The 16,412-nt window shown below is 42.0% G+C and overlaps 1 protein-coding gene across 2 annotated transcripts in view; it reads right to left on the minus strand.

Moving 5' to 3' along the window:
* Positions 1-16,412, minus strand: part of BACH2 (BTB domain and CNC homolog 2) — a 195,045-nt gene that overhangs the window by 34,898 nt on the left and 143,735 nt on the right. For both annotated transcript variants that reach the window (XM_033143437.1, XM_033143438.1), the window contains exon 3: positions 15,337-15,591. In XM_033143437.1, the coding sequence (XP_032999328.1) occupies positions 15,337-15,579 (243 nt within the window). In that variant the 5' untranslated portion in view covers positions 15,580-15,591. The remainder of the gene's footprint in view (positions 1-15,336; positions 15,592-16,412) is intronic.

Consider the following 16,412-nt stretch of genomic DNA (forward strand, 5'->3'; position numbering starts at 1 on the left):
GCCCAGAGTGGCTGGGGAAATCCAGCCAGATGGGCGGGGTACAAGGCAAAGGAGGAAACAACAAAAAGCTATGGAGGAGCAAATCCCTTTTCTGCCCAGTATACTATAAAATATTGCAAAATGAATGCAAATCCAACTTCACATTTATCTACTTCATGGTTCTTCTGCCATCTGCTCTATTGTTTGTTCATGACTCCCCTCAACTTCCTTTTGTTGCATTCAACTGAAGAAATCACTTTCACAGCATTGCACGTTCATGTCTAACTCTTAAACAGCAAATCACGAGGGGGTGGGGGCGGCAAATCACCCTTCTTTGAAGCTTGCCTGCACAAGGTCAGGATGGCGAGGATGCAACCTGAAGAATAAAACAGAAGGGCACCACAGCACACTCTCGCCCTGACAGACAGAGCACGAACCATCCCTCTTACAAAGGCTCCTTGCTAAAGTGCAGCATTTCCTGCAGTGGAAACCATAAATTCTTCCGCATTCCATTTGCCTTTCAGTTTTCCCTTTGCTTTCTAACAGCATCCCTCTTTGGCAGCATAAGTAGGTCAAATGTGGCTTGTTCTGAAGTGTTCTCTTTCAGTGAAGAGCTCATTGTTTCAAAGGCACACTTCGGGTCAACTCCAACGCCATGGTTTCCAATTCCCCCTTTCCCCCCACCCCCCGCTCATGAAAAGCAGTAGAGAATGTCACAGTAGAGACTCTTGAAGTGTTTACTATAGATAGTATATTTTAGTTCATATGCCCCATTCCCTTTTATTTCCTTCAGAGGGCTCTCACTAAGGTTAGAAAGCTGAAACACATGGCAAGTACCATATATTGTTATTGGAGATGGAATGCTCTGCAAGGCATCATCTGGCCATATGGTTTAGGTATGTCCCATTACTCTTTTGGGGTGGGAGATAATATTAATACTACCAACAGGAATACTAATAATAATACTAATCATTAATCCTACTGATGGCAGATTACACTACAAACCACAGTAATACTAGTAACTCATATATCACTAGTGTGTGTTTTGAATCAGAACGTACATGTGTCTTCCCTCAACTTCCTCCTAGATTACTTTCCTTTACTGAGCTCTTATTAGTAAGACATATAATACATTATTAATCCTGGGAACACATGCCATAACCAAAGGCTGGAGTTTGGTATAACACTTGATAAACATGGCATCAAAGGAAAGGATCACAGATGTGATAATACAAAAGAAAAGTGATAAAATAACTGGCATAGGTGGCACTATATGCTGGTGATTTTATCACGTTACTATCCCTGAACACCAATAGTAATTTTTTTTCAGGGATTGTGAATGAAATGGCCCACATTTTTGTGTGCGTATGTTTAATTTTCATTTAATTGTTTTGTTTTTTCTTTATTTGTTCTTGATTGCATATTAAAAAAGAATTTAAAAAAATGTAATGCAATTCTAGAAATAAAGGACAAAGTCAAGCCTTTGGTCCAAATAGCTCAGCACTGTTTACACTGACTGGCAGCAGCTCTCAAGGGTTTTAGAAAGGAAATCCACCTGGAGATGCCCAGGGATTCAACTGTGCTACCACTGAAGCAATAGCCCTTCCCCTTGACTGGGGAAGTTTAAATGTTTATGGGAGACATGTGGACAAAGGAAGCAGGATTTTGTAGAATGGGAAATATTTCCCTCAACCCCCTCCCTTTCTGCCTCTGGTTTCACTATTATAACCTACCCCACTCCTATTATATTAAGTGGTGATATTACAAAGGAAGTGGAACTAATTATTAAAAATAAAAAGTTTTCCCTGTTGTTTTTCTCCTGTTGTATGAGTGTGCTGCCTTCCTAGCTATTTGAACTAATACTTGCTATCTTCTAGAATATCTGCCTCTCCAAGTTATGGGCTAACCTTTTCAGGGGAGGTTACAGGGAGGTAGCCGTGTTGGTCTGCCATAGTAAAAAAATAAATCAAAAATTAAAAAAAAATCCTTCCAATAGCACCTTAGAGACTAACTAAGTTTGTACTTGGTATGAGCTTTCATGTGCATGCACACTTCTTCAGATAAGCTCATACCAAGAAGAAACTTAGTTGGTGTCTAAGGTGCTACTGGAAATTTATTTATTTATTTTCTTTTCAGTGGAGAATAGCTTCCCAGCAGGAGGTGATAACTAATCACAGCGTTGATGAGAATAAACAGTGAGTGGGTGGGGTGATCCTGTAAAGCAATCTTTTTTCAATGGGAGCACTTCCAGGGGCAATGCTGATTGGTAGAACTGGTCACACCTGTGCAGTACTACCAGAAGCAAGACAGCTTCTTGTAAGGTTCATAGTTGCACAATGCACTTAATACAGCCTGGAAGTTGGTTTCATCTCAATTTCCATCTGAAAAGAAGTGCCTCTCTCTCTCTGTATTACTAATTATTATTTATATTGATTCATAAATGCTTTATGTGTGGAAACAGATGACATTGCCACTATTTCCCTGCTGACTTTTATTTTAATAAAGCTGTAAACATCCCGGAAGTTTGGATTCTGCTGTCTAGAAATCTTAAGGATGGGTGGGAAGAAGCATGTTCATCCCAGTCCAGTTTTGGCCTGAATTCCTCCCCCCCCCCCCAGCCAAGAATGCTACATTTTTACATGCTCCTGAAAGCTTCCAAAATAGAAAGTTTCCTACATAAAAATACTATGGTATGCATATGAAAATACAAATCTTTCAAATGAACGATGCAGCTTGATGAGATGGTGGGAGGTCCTGAAGTTTACTTTTTTATGCTTAAAACAATCATGGGGCTGGCAGACGTGGGGGAGAAACAGGGCCAGGAATGCGGTGCTGGGGAGGAGATATTTAACCCTTTATTCCTGACAAGGCTTTCCTGGTTTAAATCCTCACCTCAATACAAAGCTCTGCTTATTTTGTCCTATGAAAAGAAATGTGTAGGCACTTTACAGGTTTGGAGAGAGTCAGTCTAAAAAAAAAGATTAAAAAATGTATGACACATTTCAGGAAGGCTGTATAGGAGTTATGCTTGAGACAAGGCATATATTTTTTTACATGCAGGAAATGATGAAACGTGAGGATCGGGCTAGTTCTTTCAACAGTACATAAGGCAGATGAAATCTCCTTGAATGAATTTATAACAGAAAAAAATATCCCCTATGGAAAAACAGAATAGAGAAACAATACCGAGTATAAGAAATCACTGGAGAAAACCTAGAGTTCAGTTTAAATCAGTGCGCCATGTGCAAGCGCTGTCTTACAAATAGGATTATTTAATTTAAACCTTAGATCTGCCTGGTTCCATTACTTCAAATGGAGCCTGTCATATCTTGACTTCATTATAAATCAGGGTTGTATTACAATTTGCGCTTAGGTGATATCACCGCACGGATATACAAAGCAAGAAGCAGCAAATAAGTAAACAAACAAACAAAATTACACAGCAGTTGGTAAATAGAGCAAAGTCACTGCCTTTCTCTGAAAGGCAAAGAGTCATCTTGCTAAATGAGGATCCAAGCTGCCCTGCACGAAGACTGTTACTAATAAATAAAAGACCTCTGGGAAAAGTGCTGAGCATACGCAGGATCTATTTTCAGCTTGCATCAGCAGCTGCTACCCCTGGGATCACATCTTTACGCATACCCCAACACCATATGTAATCACTCGAGTGCTGCAACCAGTAAGATAATGAAAGAGCGCAGCATAAATCTACACTTGAGTGGAATGCTAAATGAGGAAAATAATACAAAAGGGGGGAAATAAACCACATTTTCAAGTCATTAGGAAGAAAGACTTTGACATATGAAGTGTTGCAGCCATTAATAGCACTTATCATATAGAGTGGAGACAAAGAGACAAATTAATCAAACTGACAGAACTGGGACATTTTATGCTAATGTGGGCTCCTGGGTTTTCGTTTATATTCCTCTGCGCCCGGAAAACCGATACCATTACAGGGCAGGAAATTGCACGAACATGCAACAGATCATAAAAATTCACGTGCCTCAGAAACACCGCCAAAAGCACTGTAAAAACAAGACTAGGGACCCCTACAGAGGAACTACCTACAGCTAATGAATGCAAATAAGTACAGGAATACTTCCTACTCATGCATAACAATGAGATACTGGCTTTGACTCCACAGTCTCCACCATTAAAAGCAAAAAGAAGAAGAAGAAGAAGAAGAAGAAGAAGAAGAAGAAGAAGAAGAAGAAGAAGAAGAAGAAGAAGACGACGACTAGGGACCTGCTGGTCAAATCAGATTCTAACATGATATACAAAGGAGAAGGGAGGAGAAAATATGTTTGCTTTCTACAACTTACTTCAGCAGCTGCATTGCTATGTTTTTCTTTCAATATAAAAAATTATATTAAACATGTAGAAGCCGGGCACAACAAACAAAATACAGATATCCACAATAAAGTGTGTAATTGAAAAAGAAAATAGTTTGGAGTGGGGAAGGTTTATGTGATGGTGGAGAAATTAGATTTGGTTCACAACCTACGAAATTTGCACTTTCCAAAACAGTACAAGAACTGGAACCTACCCATCCCTTTCAAATTTCCACTTGTCTGAATTTTGCGATGCAGTTCTCCAGGCAAGCAATGTTTACCAAAATGCATATACCGGTACAGTGGTACCTCGTGTTACGGACGGGATCTGTTCCAGAGGCCCGTCTATAACGTGAAAAGCCTGCAAGTCGAAGTGCCATGTCTGCACATGCACGCAGCGCAATTTGGCGCTTTTGCACATGCGCAAGCGGCAAAACCCAGAAGTAACCCATTCCGGTATTTCTGGGTTGCTGCAGGACGCAAGACGAAAACACGCAACCTGAAGCAGACGTAACATAAGGTATGACTATTGGGTTTTAAGGGTCCATAAAATTGCATATGTAGTGGTACCTAGAATTACAAATGCCTCAGGTTACATACGCTTCAGGTTACAAACTCTGCTAACCTGGAAGAGTTACCTCGAGTTGAGAACCTTGCCCCAGGATGAGAACGGAAATTGTGTGCCAGCGGCGCAGCAGCAGCAAGAGGCCCTATTAGCGAAAGCACGCCTCTAGTTAAGAACAGTTTCAGGTTAAGAACGGACCTCCGGAATGAATTAAGTTTGTAACTAGAGGTACCACTGTATCAGTAAACATAACATACAAAAATGCATTCTTTTAGAGGAAAGTGCTTTGCCAAAAGGTGCTTTGCCAAAAGGTGTGCATTAGGCAAAATTTGGTTCCAGCAATTTTAGCTCTAATTCACACCTTCTTTCTGTAGTGTGAACACCCTTGAAAATTACATCTGCTTGGTGGCGGAGATTCCATGTTGCTCTTAGAATGCTTAATATCACAATCCTGTACAGGCTTATTCAGAAGTCAGCTTCCTGTGCTCAATGGGGCAGACCCCTAGTGAAGAGGGGGATTTCAGCATAAACTTTTCACATGTATCACACAAAAAGTGTCTGCCTCCCAATTCCAGGGACATTACCTGGTTGGGAAACCCCAGCCAGATGGGTGGGGGAGAAATAAAATCATCATCATCATCTGCCACTGCCTTAACAAAACTTTTGAAACTGGCCCAATTTTCAGATGAAATCCACTTGCTTACCACACATGCTTGCCATTTCCCATGCAGGTGGTGTGACATATGTGCTCTGCATGGAACCTCTATTTGCAGGATTCCCCCCCCCTTCCCAAATATATTGAGCCCTGTTGTACGGCATAGTACAGACTTCCTCAACCTCGGCCCTCTAGATGTTTTGAGACTACAATTCCCATCATCCCCGACCACTGGTTCTGCTAGCTAGGGATCATGGGAGTTGTAGGCCAAAAACATCTGGAGGGCCGAGGTTGTGGAAGCCTGGCCTAGTACTACACATTACATGTTATGGGAAGTGCATGGTGGAAGGGAGGATATGCATCTACTTCCTTTATCACGGGACTTGTGGCCACTAATTGGCAGGAGTATGAACTAGAATTAATAACAACACTGTGAAAAGATGGCTCACCATGATTCTAATGAACAGTAAAAGTAATAAATTTATAGTAATTTAGCAAAGTTAGTTCATCTTGGTGCTTTGGAAGTAGCTATTTTAAAATGTATGCACTACTGGCTAAATTCACATATTGTGTACAATGCAACCATATTCACTTTTTGTGTGCAAGAAAATCAGCATAGGGGGGTGAGACAGAGAATAGTGCTTAACTCTTTCCTTGTGCACTTAATGTCTGTTTGAAATTGTACACCCAGCATTTCAAATGCACACAATTTAAACTGTGTGTTTGTGTGTGTGTGAAAGAGAGAGAGAGAGAGAATCACTTGGGGGTAGAGAAGAGAGGATGGGATAAATCTGTAGGTAAAAATTAAGCACCCCCTCTTCTACCAGTTCTTTGATCCTCCCTATGTGGCTTTTCATCCACAGAAAGGCCCTTTGGATTAACATACCACCTTTCACTAAAAAAAATAAATCACCCTATGAAAAATGTCCTCCAGACTCATCTGGAAAATGCTACGTTTTTAGTAAGTACCTTCTTTCATAGGGGAAGTGGCTTCATGTGGTGGGTGCAACTACAGATTAGGCTTTCCCCCTAGGCCAGGCATAGGCAACCTTCGGCTCTCCAGATGTTTCGGACTACAATTCCCATCATCCCTGACCACTGGTCCTGTTAGCTAGGGATCATGGGAGTTGTAGGCCAAAACATCTGGAGAGCCGAAGGTTGCCTATGCCTGCCCTAGGCTCTGTACCAGAAGCGACCGAGGTATAAGCAGGAGGATCTCACCAGAAGATCTTCAGGCATTGCTGGCTCAAGGAGTAGCCCTAGGCTACATACCTGTTCCTTCTGGGTGAGTGCAACATTGCCTAGAGCAGGCAAATTGCCTGATCCCCAGACTTGGGAATTCGCTTACACACAAGGCTTCTGACTCATCAGCATCCAGCTTATTTGCTCTTATCCAGCCCACCATTATGTCTAGGTCTAGGTTTTGCACAGCCACACCTGAGAAATGTAACAGAGGAAAAGAGCTGAGTGTCATCCACTTACTGATGCTAATGACCGCTCCCAATGGTTTCATATAGATGTTAAATAGTATTGGAGATAAGATGCTACCTTGAGCACTCCACATCATAGATGTCAGGGGGGGACAAGGTGTAATCACCCAAAGCAACCCTCTAAACAGCTCTGTAGGTAGGAGTGGAGCCACTGCAACACACTGCCTCCCATTCTATCCCACCAAGCCAGTTCAGTAAGATACCATGGCTGATGGTATCAAAAGCTGCTGAGAGATTGTGCAAAAGCAGCAAGATCACACTCCCATCCATCCTTCTCCTGGGGCAACCAAGGCTAATACAGTCCCGTAAACCAGGCCTTATTAACATAGTGTTTGGATTTCAATTTATATTTCACACAGAATATCAGGGAAGGGGTTTAACCCTGTAGTTTCATATCTACATAATCTGTATTCAAATAGTGCATTTATATATTCGTTTAAGAAACAACAACCTAGAATCAGGAACAACCACCAGAGGGAGGGAAAGGAATGGCTTTCAAGGCTTGCAATGCTCTCTTTATCTCTTCCACCTCAAGAAGGGGGACGATGTGCTGTATGCTAGAAAGCAGAACTATTGTGACTTGTGAATAAAGTATCACAGGGTGCCTTCATGTGGTTTCTGAGAGCTTTTTTTTTTTAAAATGGACACTTCCAATAATATCCAATTCACTAATACACACAACAGAGCCTCACTTTGTATCTGCCAACACGATTACCTTTCCCAGAAACATTTGAAATTCCAATTCTTGGCAAAAAAGAAGAAAAAGAAAATCACAGATGAACTATGGAATTGCTATCCTGGAATGCTCTGAAATAGCCAGCCTAGAAGTTGTAACAGAGGATTTTCAGGCCAATAGTTAAATCTATGTAATTCAGGGAAGAGAATGAATCGTCTCTCTCGACACAGACTCATGATGCTCTGACTGTCGAAATACACTTACAACATAGACTGCAAAAGTTCAAACAACTAGCATGCATACATCCGACTACAGATGTAATTCCCCCCCCCCCACACACACAATCAATCCACAGAGGCCAGAGAACCACTTGCAAAGTGCTCAGGATGTAGAATGATGATAGTGCTTATTAGTGATCTGAGCATAACGCAATATAAATGTTCACAGAGCTTAGCTTTATCACTTTAGCCTGAAAACTGATGGGTGCAAACAACCTCTCTCCAAAAGGAATGATGGGAGAGGAGTGAAGGCTAGAATGCAGGTCAGACTGGAATCTGCCAAATCAGTGGAAGAAATAAAACACATGAAGAGCTTCAGTTGATAGTTGCTGTAGGCATTTGGTAAGACTATGTTATAAAAGGCCTCCTTTGTCTCTAAAAGAGGCAGGACCATTTCACACATTAAATCCAGAGGGAAAGTGCGGTTTACACCGAGCACGCACTCAACAGCAAGCTATAGACAATCACAGCAACCTTACAAACGTACTTATATATGTATTTGGAAAACATATGTTTGTTACAGTCCTGCTTTCTTGGCATAATGTATGAAGTGGCCCTTAGCATTCATAATTGGGAAATACTAAGGAAGCGACTATAACCCAGTGCCTTGCATGCAGAAGGTACCAGATTACAACCCATGCACCTCTAGATAAAAGGATCAAATAGCAGGCAATGCGAAAGTCCGGGCTAGGGACAGAAATCTGAGGTCTGACCTTGCATAATGTAGAGAGGTCAGACTTGGCGTAAGGAAGCTTCCAACATCCTGTTTGACTCTATTGCTGAAAAACAACCTCTAACTAGGGTAGGAATTACCTTCAATCCCTCTCTGCCTCCTTTAACGCTCAATCTACTTTTTTATATATCTTGAAACTATTGTTCCTTACAGACAAAAGCTCTATGGCTTTAACCTAGCTAATAGAAATTCAACTCAGCTTTCCCTATCGCTGTATCTCTTCGTTGGCTTCTGCTTCTTCTACCTTCCCCACATTTTGTTTGTTCGTGTATGTGTGTGTTGCTTTTCTCAATATTTTGTTTCTCTTGACATCACTGCACAGTATGTAAATATCGCAGTCGAGCTGGGTCAGTCCAAAAGGTCCATCTAGCCCAGGCACCCCCAAACTCAGCCCTCCAGATGTTTTGGGACTACAACTGCCATCATCCCTAGCTAACAGGAGCAGTGGTCAGGGATGATGGGAATTGTAGTCCCAAAGCATCTGGAGGGCCGAGTTTGGGGGTGCCTGATCTAGCCTATCATTCCACTTTCCCCAGTGCACAACTGGATGCCACCAGAGAACAGGAAGGCAAATTGCTCTTTCCTTCTACTGTTCCCCAGCAGCTGATATTCAGAGGCATGTGGAGGTCCAGCATAGCCGTAGCAACTAATATCCTCTCTGAATTTCTTTAACACCCTTTTAAAGCCATCTAAATTGGTGGCCACCACTGCATTTTATGGCAGCAAATTTCATAATATAAGCAATGTGTGTGAATCTACTGTCAGTTAATTTCATTGGATAACCCTGAGTTCCAGTCCTATGAAAGAGGGAATAAATGAAGGAGAGTCAGTGTGGCTTCTCCACGAGAGGTTCTGAGGGTGGCAACACGAGAATGGGCCTTTTCTGCAGGGGCACCCCATTTGTGGAATACTTTCCTCTTCAACCAGGCATTTGGCTGATAGACATCCGATGCCCTTTTAAAATGTGTTGCGGAAGATGGGATTATTGGGTTGTCTTTGTTTTTGCTTTTATTATGTATTTTGTGCTTTTTATTTTGTGCTTTTATGTTGTCATCCACCCTGAGATCTACAGGCATAGGGTGGCACACTTACTTACTTACTTACTTGCTTGCTTACTTACTTACTTACTGAATGACTGACTATTGGTTAGCGTGCTAAAATTGGACCTGGGAGACCAGGGTGCAAATCCCTGCTCGGCCATGAAGCCCACTGGGTGACTTTGGGCTACTCACTGTTTCTCTGCCTTAACCTATCTCATGGAGTTGTTGTGAAGATAAAATGGAGGGGGGGGGAGTATGCATGGCACCTTGAGCTCTTTGGGGAAAACGTGGGATAAAAATGTAGCAATGAATGAATGAATGAATTTCTCCACATCATACATAATTGTATGAACCTTTATCATGTCCTATTCATTCTACTTCTCCACTCCTCTTGTCCTGTCCTCCCCCAAGCTAGAAAGTCTTTCCCAGTAGTTGCCATCTCTATCCCTCTGATTATTGTTTTGTTAAATCACTGGATATTTAAATATGTACTGATTTTGTATAATTATTTTTAACCTATGATGAATTCCTGCCTGCTCTGAAAGCCAGGCAGCGAATTTGTCCATTAAAAATGGCTTCTACTCCTACTTTAACTATTCTTTGTTTTTTCTCCAAATTCAGATCACTGTGGAGACCAGATGTGCTGCATCTGATGAGCACTCTGTCAAAGCATTGTACACAATATATAAACAGAGAAGAGAAGAGAAATGCACATAACGGAACACTCTCGGTTTTCTAAAAGAACAAAGAATAACACAGCAAGTCATAATCTTTCATATAACACTCCAGTAGTAATTGACCTTGTGTATTCTGCCTTTGATTTTTCTCTTGTGCCCAATCATCTTCTGTTGGCTAATACACAACACTCCGCTCCCCCATCTCAGACCAGTCAGTTGCCGTGGATGGCTAAATGATGCAAGGGTTTCTCACTGCTGCCACTTAAGGAACACAATTAATGCTGGATGCCTGACTCCATCCCACCCATGGCTCTGAATGGATGAGCTTTCTAAACACACTTGGCTTCTGCCAGCCTAGAAGCCTGAGTTCATCTTTCTGCCTGGCATTTCTTCCACGTAAAATATTCAGCAACCCAAGGCATTACATATGCAGATCTATAAGAAAACGGATGAGGTAGTGCAGGACAGTGATTGTCGCTGAAAGGTGTTATGTTTCATAGCAGATCCCAGATAAATACTTAAAACGAGAGCACAGTGCAAAGATAGCATATAATGCACACATACTGTATTGGTAACAAAATTTACAAAAATAAACAAGGATATGTTATGATGGACTGGCTGGACAGGAAGTAGGGAAGGCATACCATTCCTATGATGTTGTATTGCCTGTAATTCTGGCTATCTTATATGACATCAGTATTTGACAAGAGCTTGAGACAACACTGACTGCAAACCCAGCATTTTTCCCATGGAAAAAGGGCTTCCTTAGGAGTCATTGTTTTGTTACCTTGCTTTGGGATTTCCAAGACTTTATTTGTAATGGGTTAAAACTCCCTTTAGTTATAATCTCAACTTGTCAGAAGCAGGAAAATAAAATAAAATCCATGCTTTCCTTCCATGCAGCTTTCACCTTCAGATATGACTAATGCAGCATTGCTTTAACTGGCAAAGAAGGGCAGGCAACCCTATGAATCAGACACTATTCTAAACAGTGCTGGGTATTTCTAAAGTAAAAGTACCACTACACCATAAATGACTCAATCATTTTCCTGAGAGTTATTACTTGCAGCGATGAAGCAATGTTAATTGGATAATGGCCTTCTGCCAGCTAATATTGGCATGACCTACAATACCCTTGGCTGACAGCCCTGGATGTCTCTCTATCACACTTCTTTTTTTTTTGGTGCAATCTAGATGGGAAGTGGAAACCATTAAAAAAATATTCCCAAGTGCTATTTAACTTCTTATCATGAATTAAAAGCTTAATTAAATGCCTTGTTAAAAGGAAGGAAGACTGATTTCTATGATTAAATAAAGCTAAAACACAACAACAACAGGAATATGGATCAAATCAATTCTACCGAATTAATCTGTTTCTTGGGAAATAATTTATTCAGTTTGAATTTTTAACAAGAGTCATTATGGAAAGTGAACAGAGAGGAGGATGCCTCCTGCTGCTCCATAGGCGGGTGGGTGTCATGAGGCCTAAGCGGGTTTCACCCTCCAAATGAATGGTACCAAGTCATAGACTAAAACTCAAACCCACCATGAGAGCAAATACTGTATAACCAAGTTGAATTAACCTTGTGCTTTCTTGACAGCCCTAGGATGAAATCCTACACCTGCTTAATTGGGAGTCTGGTCCCACCAAACTGAGCAGAGCTTGCTTCTGAAGACATCCCAAGGATGTCTAGTGTTTTAGTGGTCATACTGGCTTTGATTGGGTTGATGTGAGTTTGAGTCCAGAAACATCTGCAGGAAGCCATGTTGGTTACCCCGGGTAGAATAATAATAATAATAATAATAATAATAATAATAATAATAATAATAATAACAACAACAACAACAACAACAACAACAATATATTATTTGTACCCCGCCCATCTGGCTGAGCTTCCCCAGCCACTTTGGGCAGCTCCCAAACGAATGTTTGTTGCCTTGGAGATTTATTACTTTGAAGTTTTCTTAATCTGTATAATTTACTCCAGTTGTATAATCTGTATAATTTACTCCAGTTACAATATTTTATTTTATTATCTTATTTTATTATTGCATTTATATCGCATCTTTCTTCCAAGGAGAACGAGGTGGACATAGGAACTGCCTTATAATAAGTTCATCCATGTATCTCAGTATTGCCTACTGTCAGGGACTGGGAAGAGGAGGAATGGTGGAGACCACCACCCCAGCTTGACCCTTCTGGGAAGGAGGAAGAGGAAGACAGTATAGATTTACAACAGGGGTTGGCGGGAGGGCATGGGAGAGGAGGAGGAAGAGGAAGCGGGGCAACAGCTGATGGACACAGTGTCTTTAGAAAGCATTCCAGACCCCCGCTCCCAGAGAGTCTTGAAAGTAGGAGAGAAAAGAGCTCAAAGACAGAGGGTACTTGTCAGCACCCATAGAAGTGATGAATGAAGAAGGGGAAGAGGCGGGGGGTGTGTGTGGAGATTCACTCGGGACAACGCAATTATCCAAGAGGCTAGGTTCTATAGCCTCTCTCTGTAAATATTGAATAAAAAAAGGACACCAAGAAACCTTCTCTTGTCTTTATCCTTTCTTGGGCAACTAGCCAGGAGTTGCTGACAGCATCCTGACACCTACACTGACTGGCAGCAGCTCTCCTGGGGACACTCGCAACCCTACTTAGAGACGCCAGGGATTGAACCTGGGACCCTCTGCATGCAAATCAGATGCTCTATCACTGAGTTATAGCCCTTCCTGATGCCAGACTCTGCCCCTCTCTATTTGACCTGCACAGCAACCTTGTGTGGTAGATTACACTGAGAGAGTTCACTCAAGTGAGCTTTACGGATGAGAAATGATTTGAACCCTGGTCTCCCAGGTCCATGTTTCAAAAGAATTCAGAGAGTTCCATAAGGTCCGCCCTCATACAAGGCAAAGCTGAAAGGAAGCATTAGCTTCATGGGACAAGCAGCAGAAAGCATAAGTCATGAGGAAATGAAAGAGGCCAAACAACATGTACTTGCTCCATGTCTCAACCAGACTCATTTCTGAACCTTCAAGAAGCTGCTGCCAACCGTGTGAAGCATCCCACGTCCAGGGTGATATAAGGCATGTCGCGTGAGGTGGAAGCATGCATTGCTGTCAACCCCCCCCCCCCCCCGACTGCAATTTGCTCCTCCTCCTCCTCCTCCTCCCCCCCAGCTTACTTTTTGAATGGTTTGCTGCTGCTAACACACAGGAGCACTGGTGTCCTCTCCAGCTCCCTGCCTTCTTTGCCTTCTTCTATACAGGGGTCCTTTCTCAGAGCAAGGCATTCTGGGTGAGGTGGCATTGGGAGTGTTCCCATGACTCTGATCCTTTTCTATGGCAGCTAGAAATTTTCTTTTAAAATTGAAAGCTAGTAAAACTACTTTAGTAAATTTAAGCTTTTTTAAAAAAAAGTTTTCAAACGGTAACTGCAAAGGTAGGGACACTTCACCTAGGATGCCTTTCCCTGAGGCACAAATTCCTTCCTCAAAACAAGGAATGGTGATGCTGTGAGTTCTCTGAAGAATCTCATAAGGGCTGAGTAGGTGGACCAGCAGGTGAAGCAAGTGAATGGGGGGGGGGGCCGGGGACAATAAGCCTCCCCCACTAACCCTGCCGCTGGAGACAGTTTGTTCAGTTTATCCCATGGAAGCATCAGCCTTGTTCTGGTATTACAATTTTATACAGATGGAGGAAGAAGAAGAAGAAGGAGTTGGAGGAGGAGGAGGAGGAGGAGTAGGAGTTTGGATTTGATATCCTGCTTTATCACTACCCGAACGAGTCTCAAAGTGGCTAACATTCTCCTTTCCCTTCCTCCCCCACAACAAACACTCTGTGAGGTGAGTGGGGCTGAGAGACTTCAAAGAAGTGTGACTAGCCCAAGGTCACCCAGCAGCTGCATGTGGAGGAGCAGAGACGCAAACCTGGTCCCCCAGATTACGAGTCTACCGCTCTTAACCACTACACCACACTGGCTCTCACTGGACACTTGTATAATGTGAGATTCTGCTGCACACTTATCTTTTCCTGGACTAATACAAACAGTAAAAGCTGAAGCGTGTTGGAAGTACATTTATTGGTCCGAAAAAGATTCCTGTGTTACTATTCCGCATTATAAAATGTGCATTTAAGTGACAGTAATATTAGATGCAATTTGCATGCTGCAATGAAGAGGACTAGAAATATCTTTTAAACTTCTACAAGTCGCTTGATTGTATAAGGTACTGGTAGCGCAGCAAAACTACAGCCGTTTTGGATTTTACATTTCTCAATATAGTGAAGTTCTTTTGAGATATTAGAAAGCTGCCTTCTATGTGCTGGAAATAGCAGGCTTCTTCAATTATTCTCAAGTGTCACCCAACCACTTGTAACCCAGCAAAAAAAAAAAAAAACCCCACTGACCCTGTTTTGACCCTGACAATGTTGTGAGCTTGGGAGAATACCTGCTTGGGAGACATAATCTGTTCTCTTAGTCACTTTCTATTATGCATTCCCTGTTTCTGCAATGGCTCATTCTACAACCTACAATAAGTATTCCAGATCATTTTCCAGCTCTTGTTTCAGCAGCAGATTAATGGAGTTCATGAGGCTACGTTTGTATGATCCCTCCCTGTTTCTGCTCTTCCTTCTTCCCTGCCTGCTGCCTTGTTCTTGCCTAGTAAGCTCCTTTGTTCTCTTGTTTGTAGCCCAGAAGACCACAGGGAGTCTGATTCTGCATCATTTACTGCCCTCACTCCTGGGACTAAAACACACACAGAATCAAATCTGGAAACATGCAGCTCTGTTTTTGTTGTTGTTTTATATAAAAACTTTCAGGTTTAGCCAATTCCTAACTGTAAAAGAGTGGCTTATTCTTTGTCTCTGCTACCATGTTATAAAGTTTTGCTTTTTTAAGGGACATAGGAATGGTGACATACTATACCTCCTCTGGCAGGCTGACCACCAGATCATTTTCTGTCTGCCCGACCAACACCTGCAAGAAGTATTCGCTGCACGCAGCCAGCACAGCCCGGTGGGCTCGGAACTCTTTCCCCTCCACAATCAAAGTCACATCACAGAGAATATCCTGCTTCCGCTGGTCATTGAGGCACAGGAGGATATTGGTACAATGGACTGTTGACTCATACACATACATGGGGGATTCAGTCTTCTCATCCACAGACATTCCGTTCACACCCTAAAATAGAAACAACAAACAATAAGGAAGAGAGATAGGGCTGGAGAGATTTGTCAAAGTGCTTGCTAAGAAAGGAAGATTACATCATGATTTCTGCGTCCTGCATGGGTTAGCCAGCTTTCTGCAGAACTGCTGATCAGCACTTTGATTCTTAGCTGGAACAAAGAGCTCAAGAAATTATATATATATATATATATATATATATATATATATATATATATATATCTGAAAAGACAATTGCATTATAAGCTTTTTACTCTATCCACTTAGTTGGCTCTTTCTCCCTCCCACAACATAGAATCAAGAATATGGAATAATGTCTTGAAATGTTGAAGGCTATCAACCAACACAGTTTTAATAGATAGGAGGCTCCTGGGAAAGGGTGGGGAGAGAAAGGGAAGCACAAATAAAATAAAATAAAAAACATTTGTGAGCATCTTTTGGCAGAGAAAAGCAATTCAACCCAAAGGTCTTTCATATTAGAACTATGGTGCCGAACTGGAGCTTACCGGCACAATTCAGAATGAGTTATCACAACCCAACATTTCACAGAAATCTCTGTGTGAAATTCCCACTGCCTGTACACAGAATATTTATCAGCATCAAAAAGAATGGGGCAGTGGGATTCACTCTGTATGTACACTTGACCTGTTGGATTAAGGTGTTTGTGTGTCTTCAGAACAGGAGCCAGCAGCGGAACAGAGGAAGCTTTATACCAAATCATACCGCTGGTTAATCTAGTCCAGTATTGTCTACTGACCAGCAGTGGGCTCTCCCAGAGTATTAGGCAGGAGTGCTTCCAAGCTCTATCTCGAGATGCT

Source organism: Lacerta agilis, chromosome 3, assembly GCF_009819535.1.
Source record: "Lacerta agilis isolate rLacAgi1 chromosome 3, rLacAgi1.pri, whole genome shotgun sequence".
In the NCBI taxonomy this organism is placed as follows: domain Eukaryota; kingdom Metazoa; phylum Chordata; class Lepidosauria; order Squamata; family Lacertidae; genus Lacerta; species Lacerta agilis.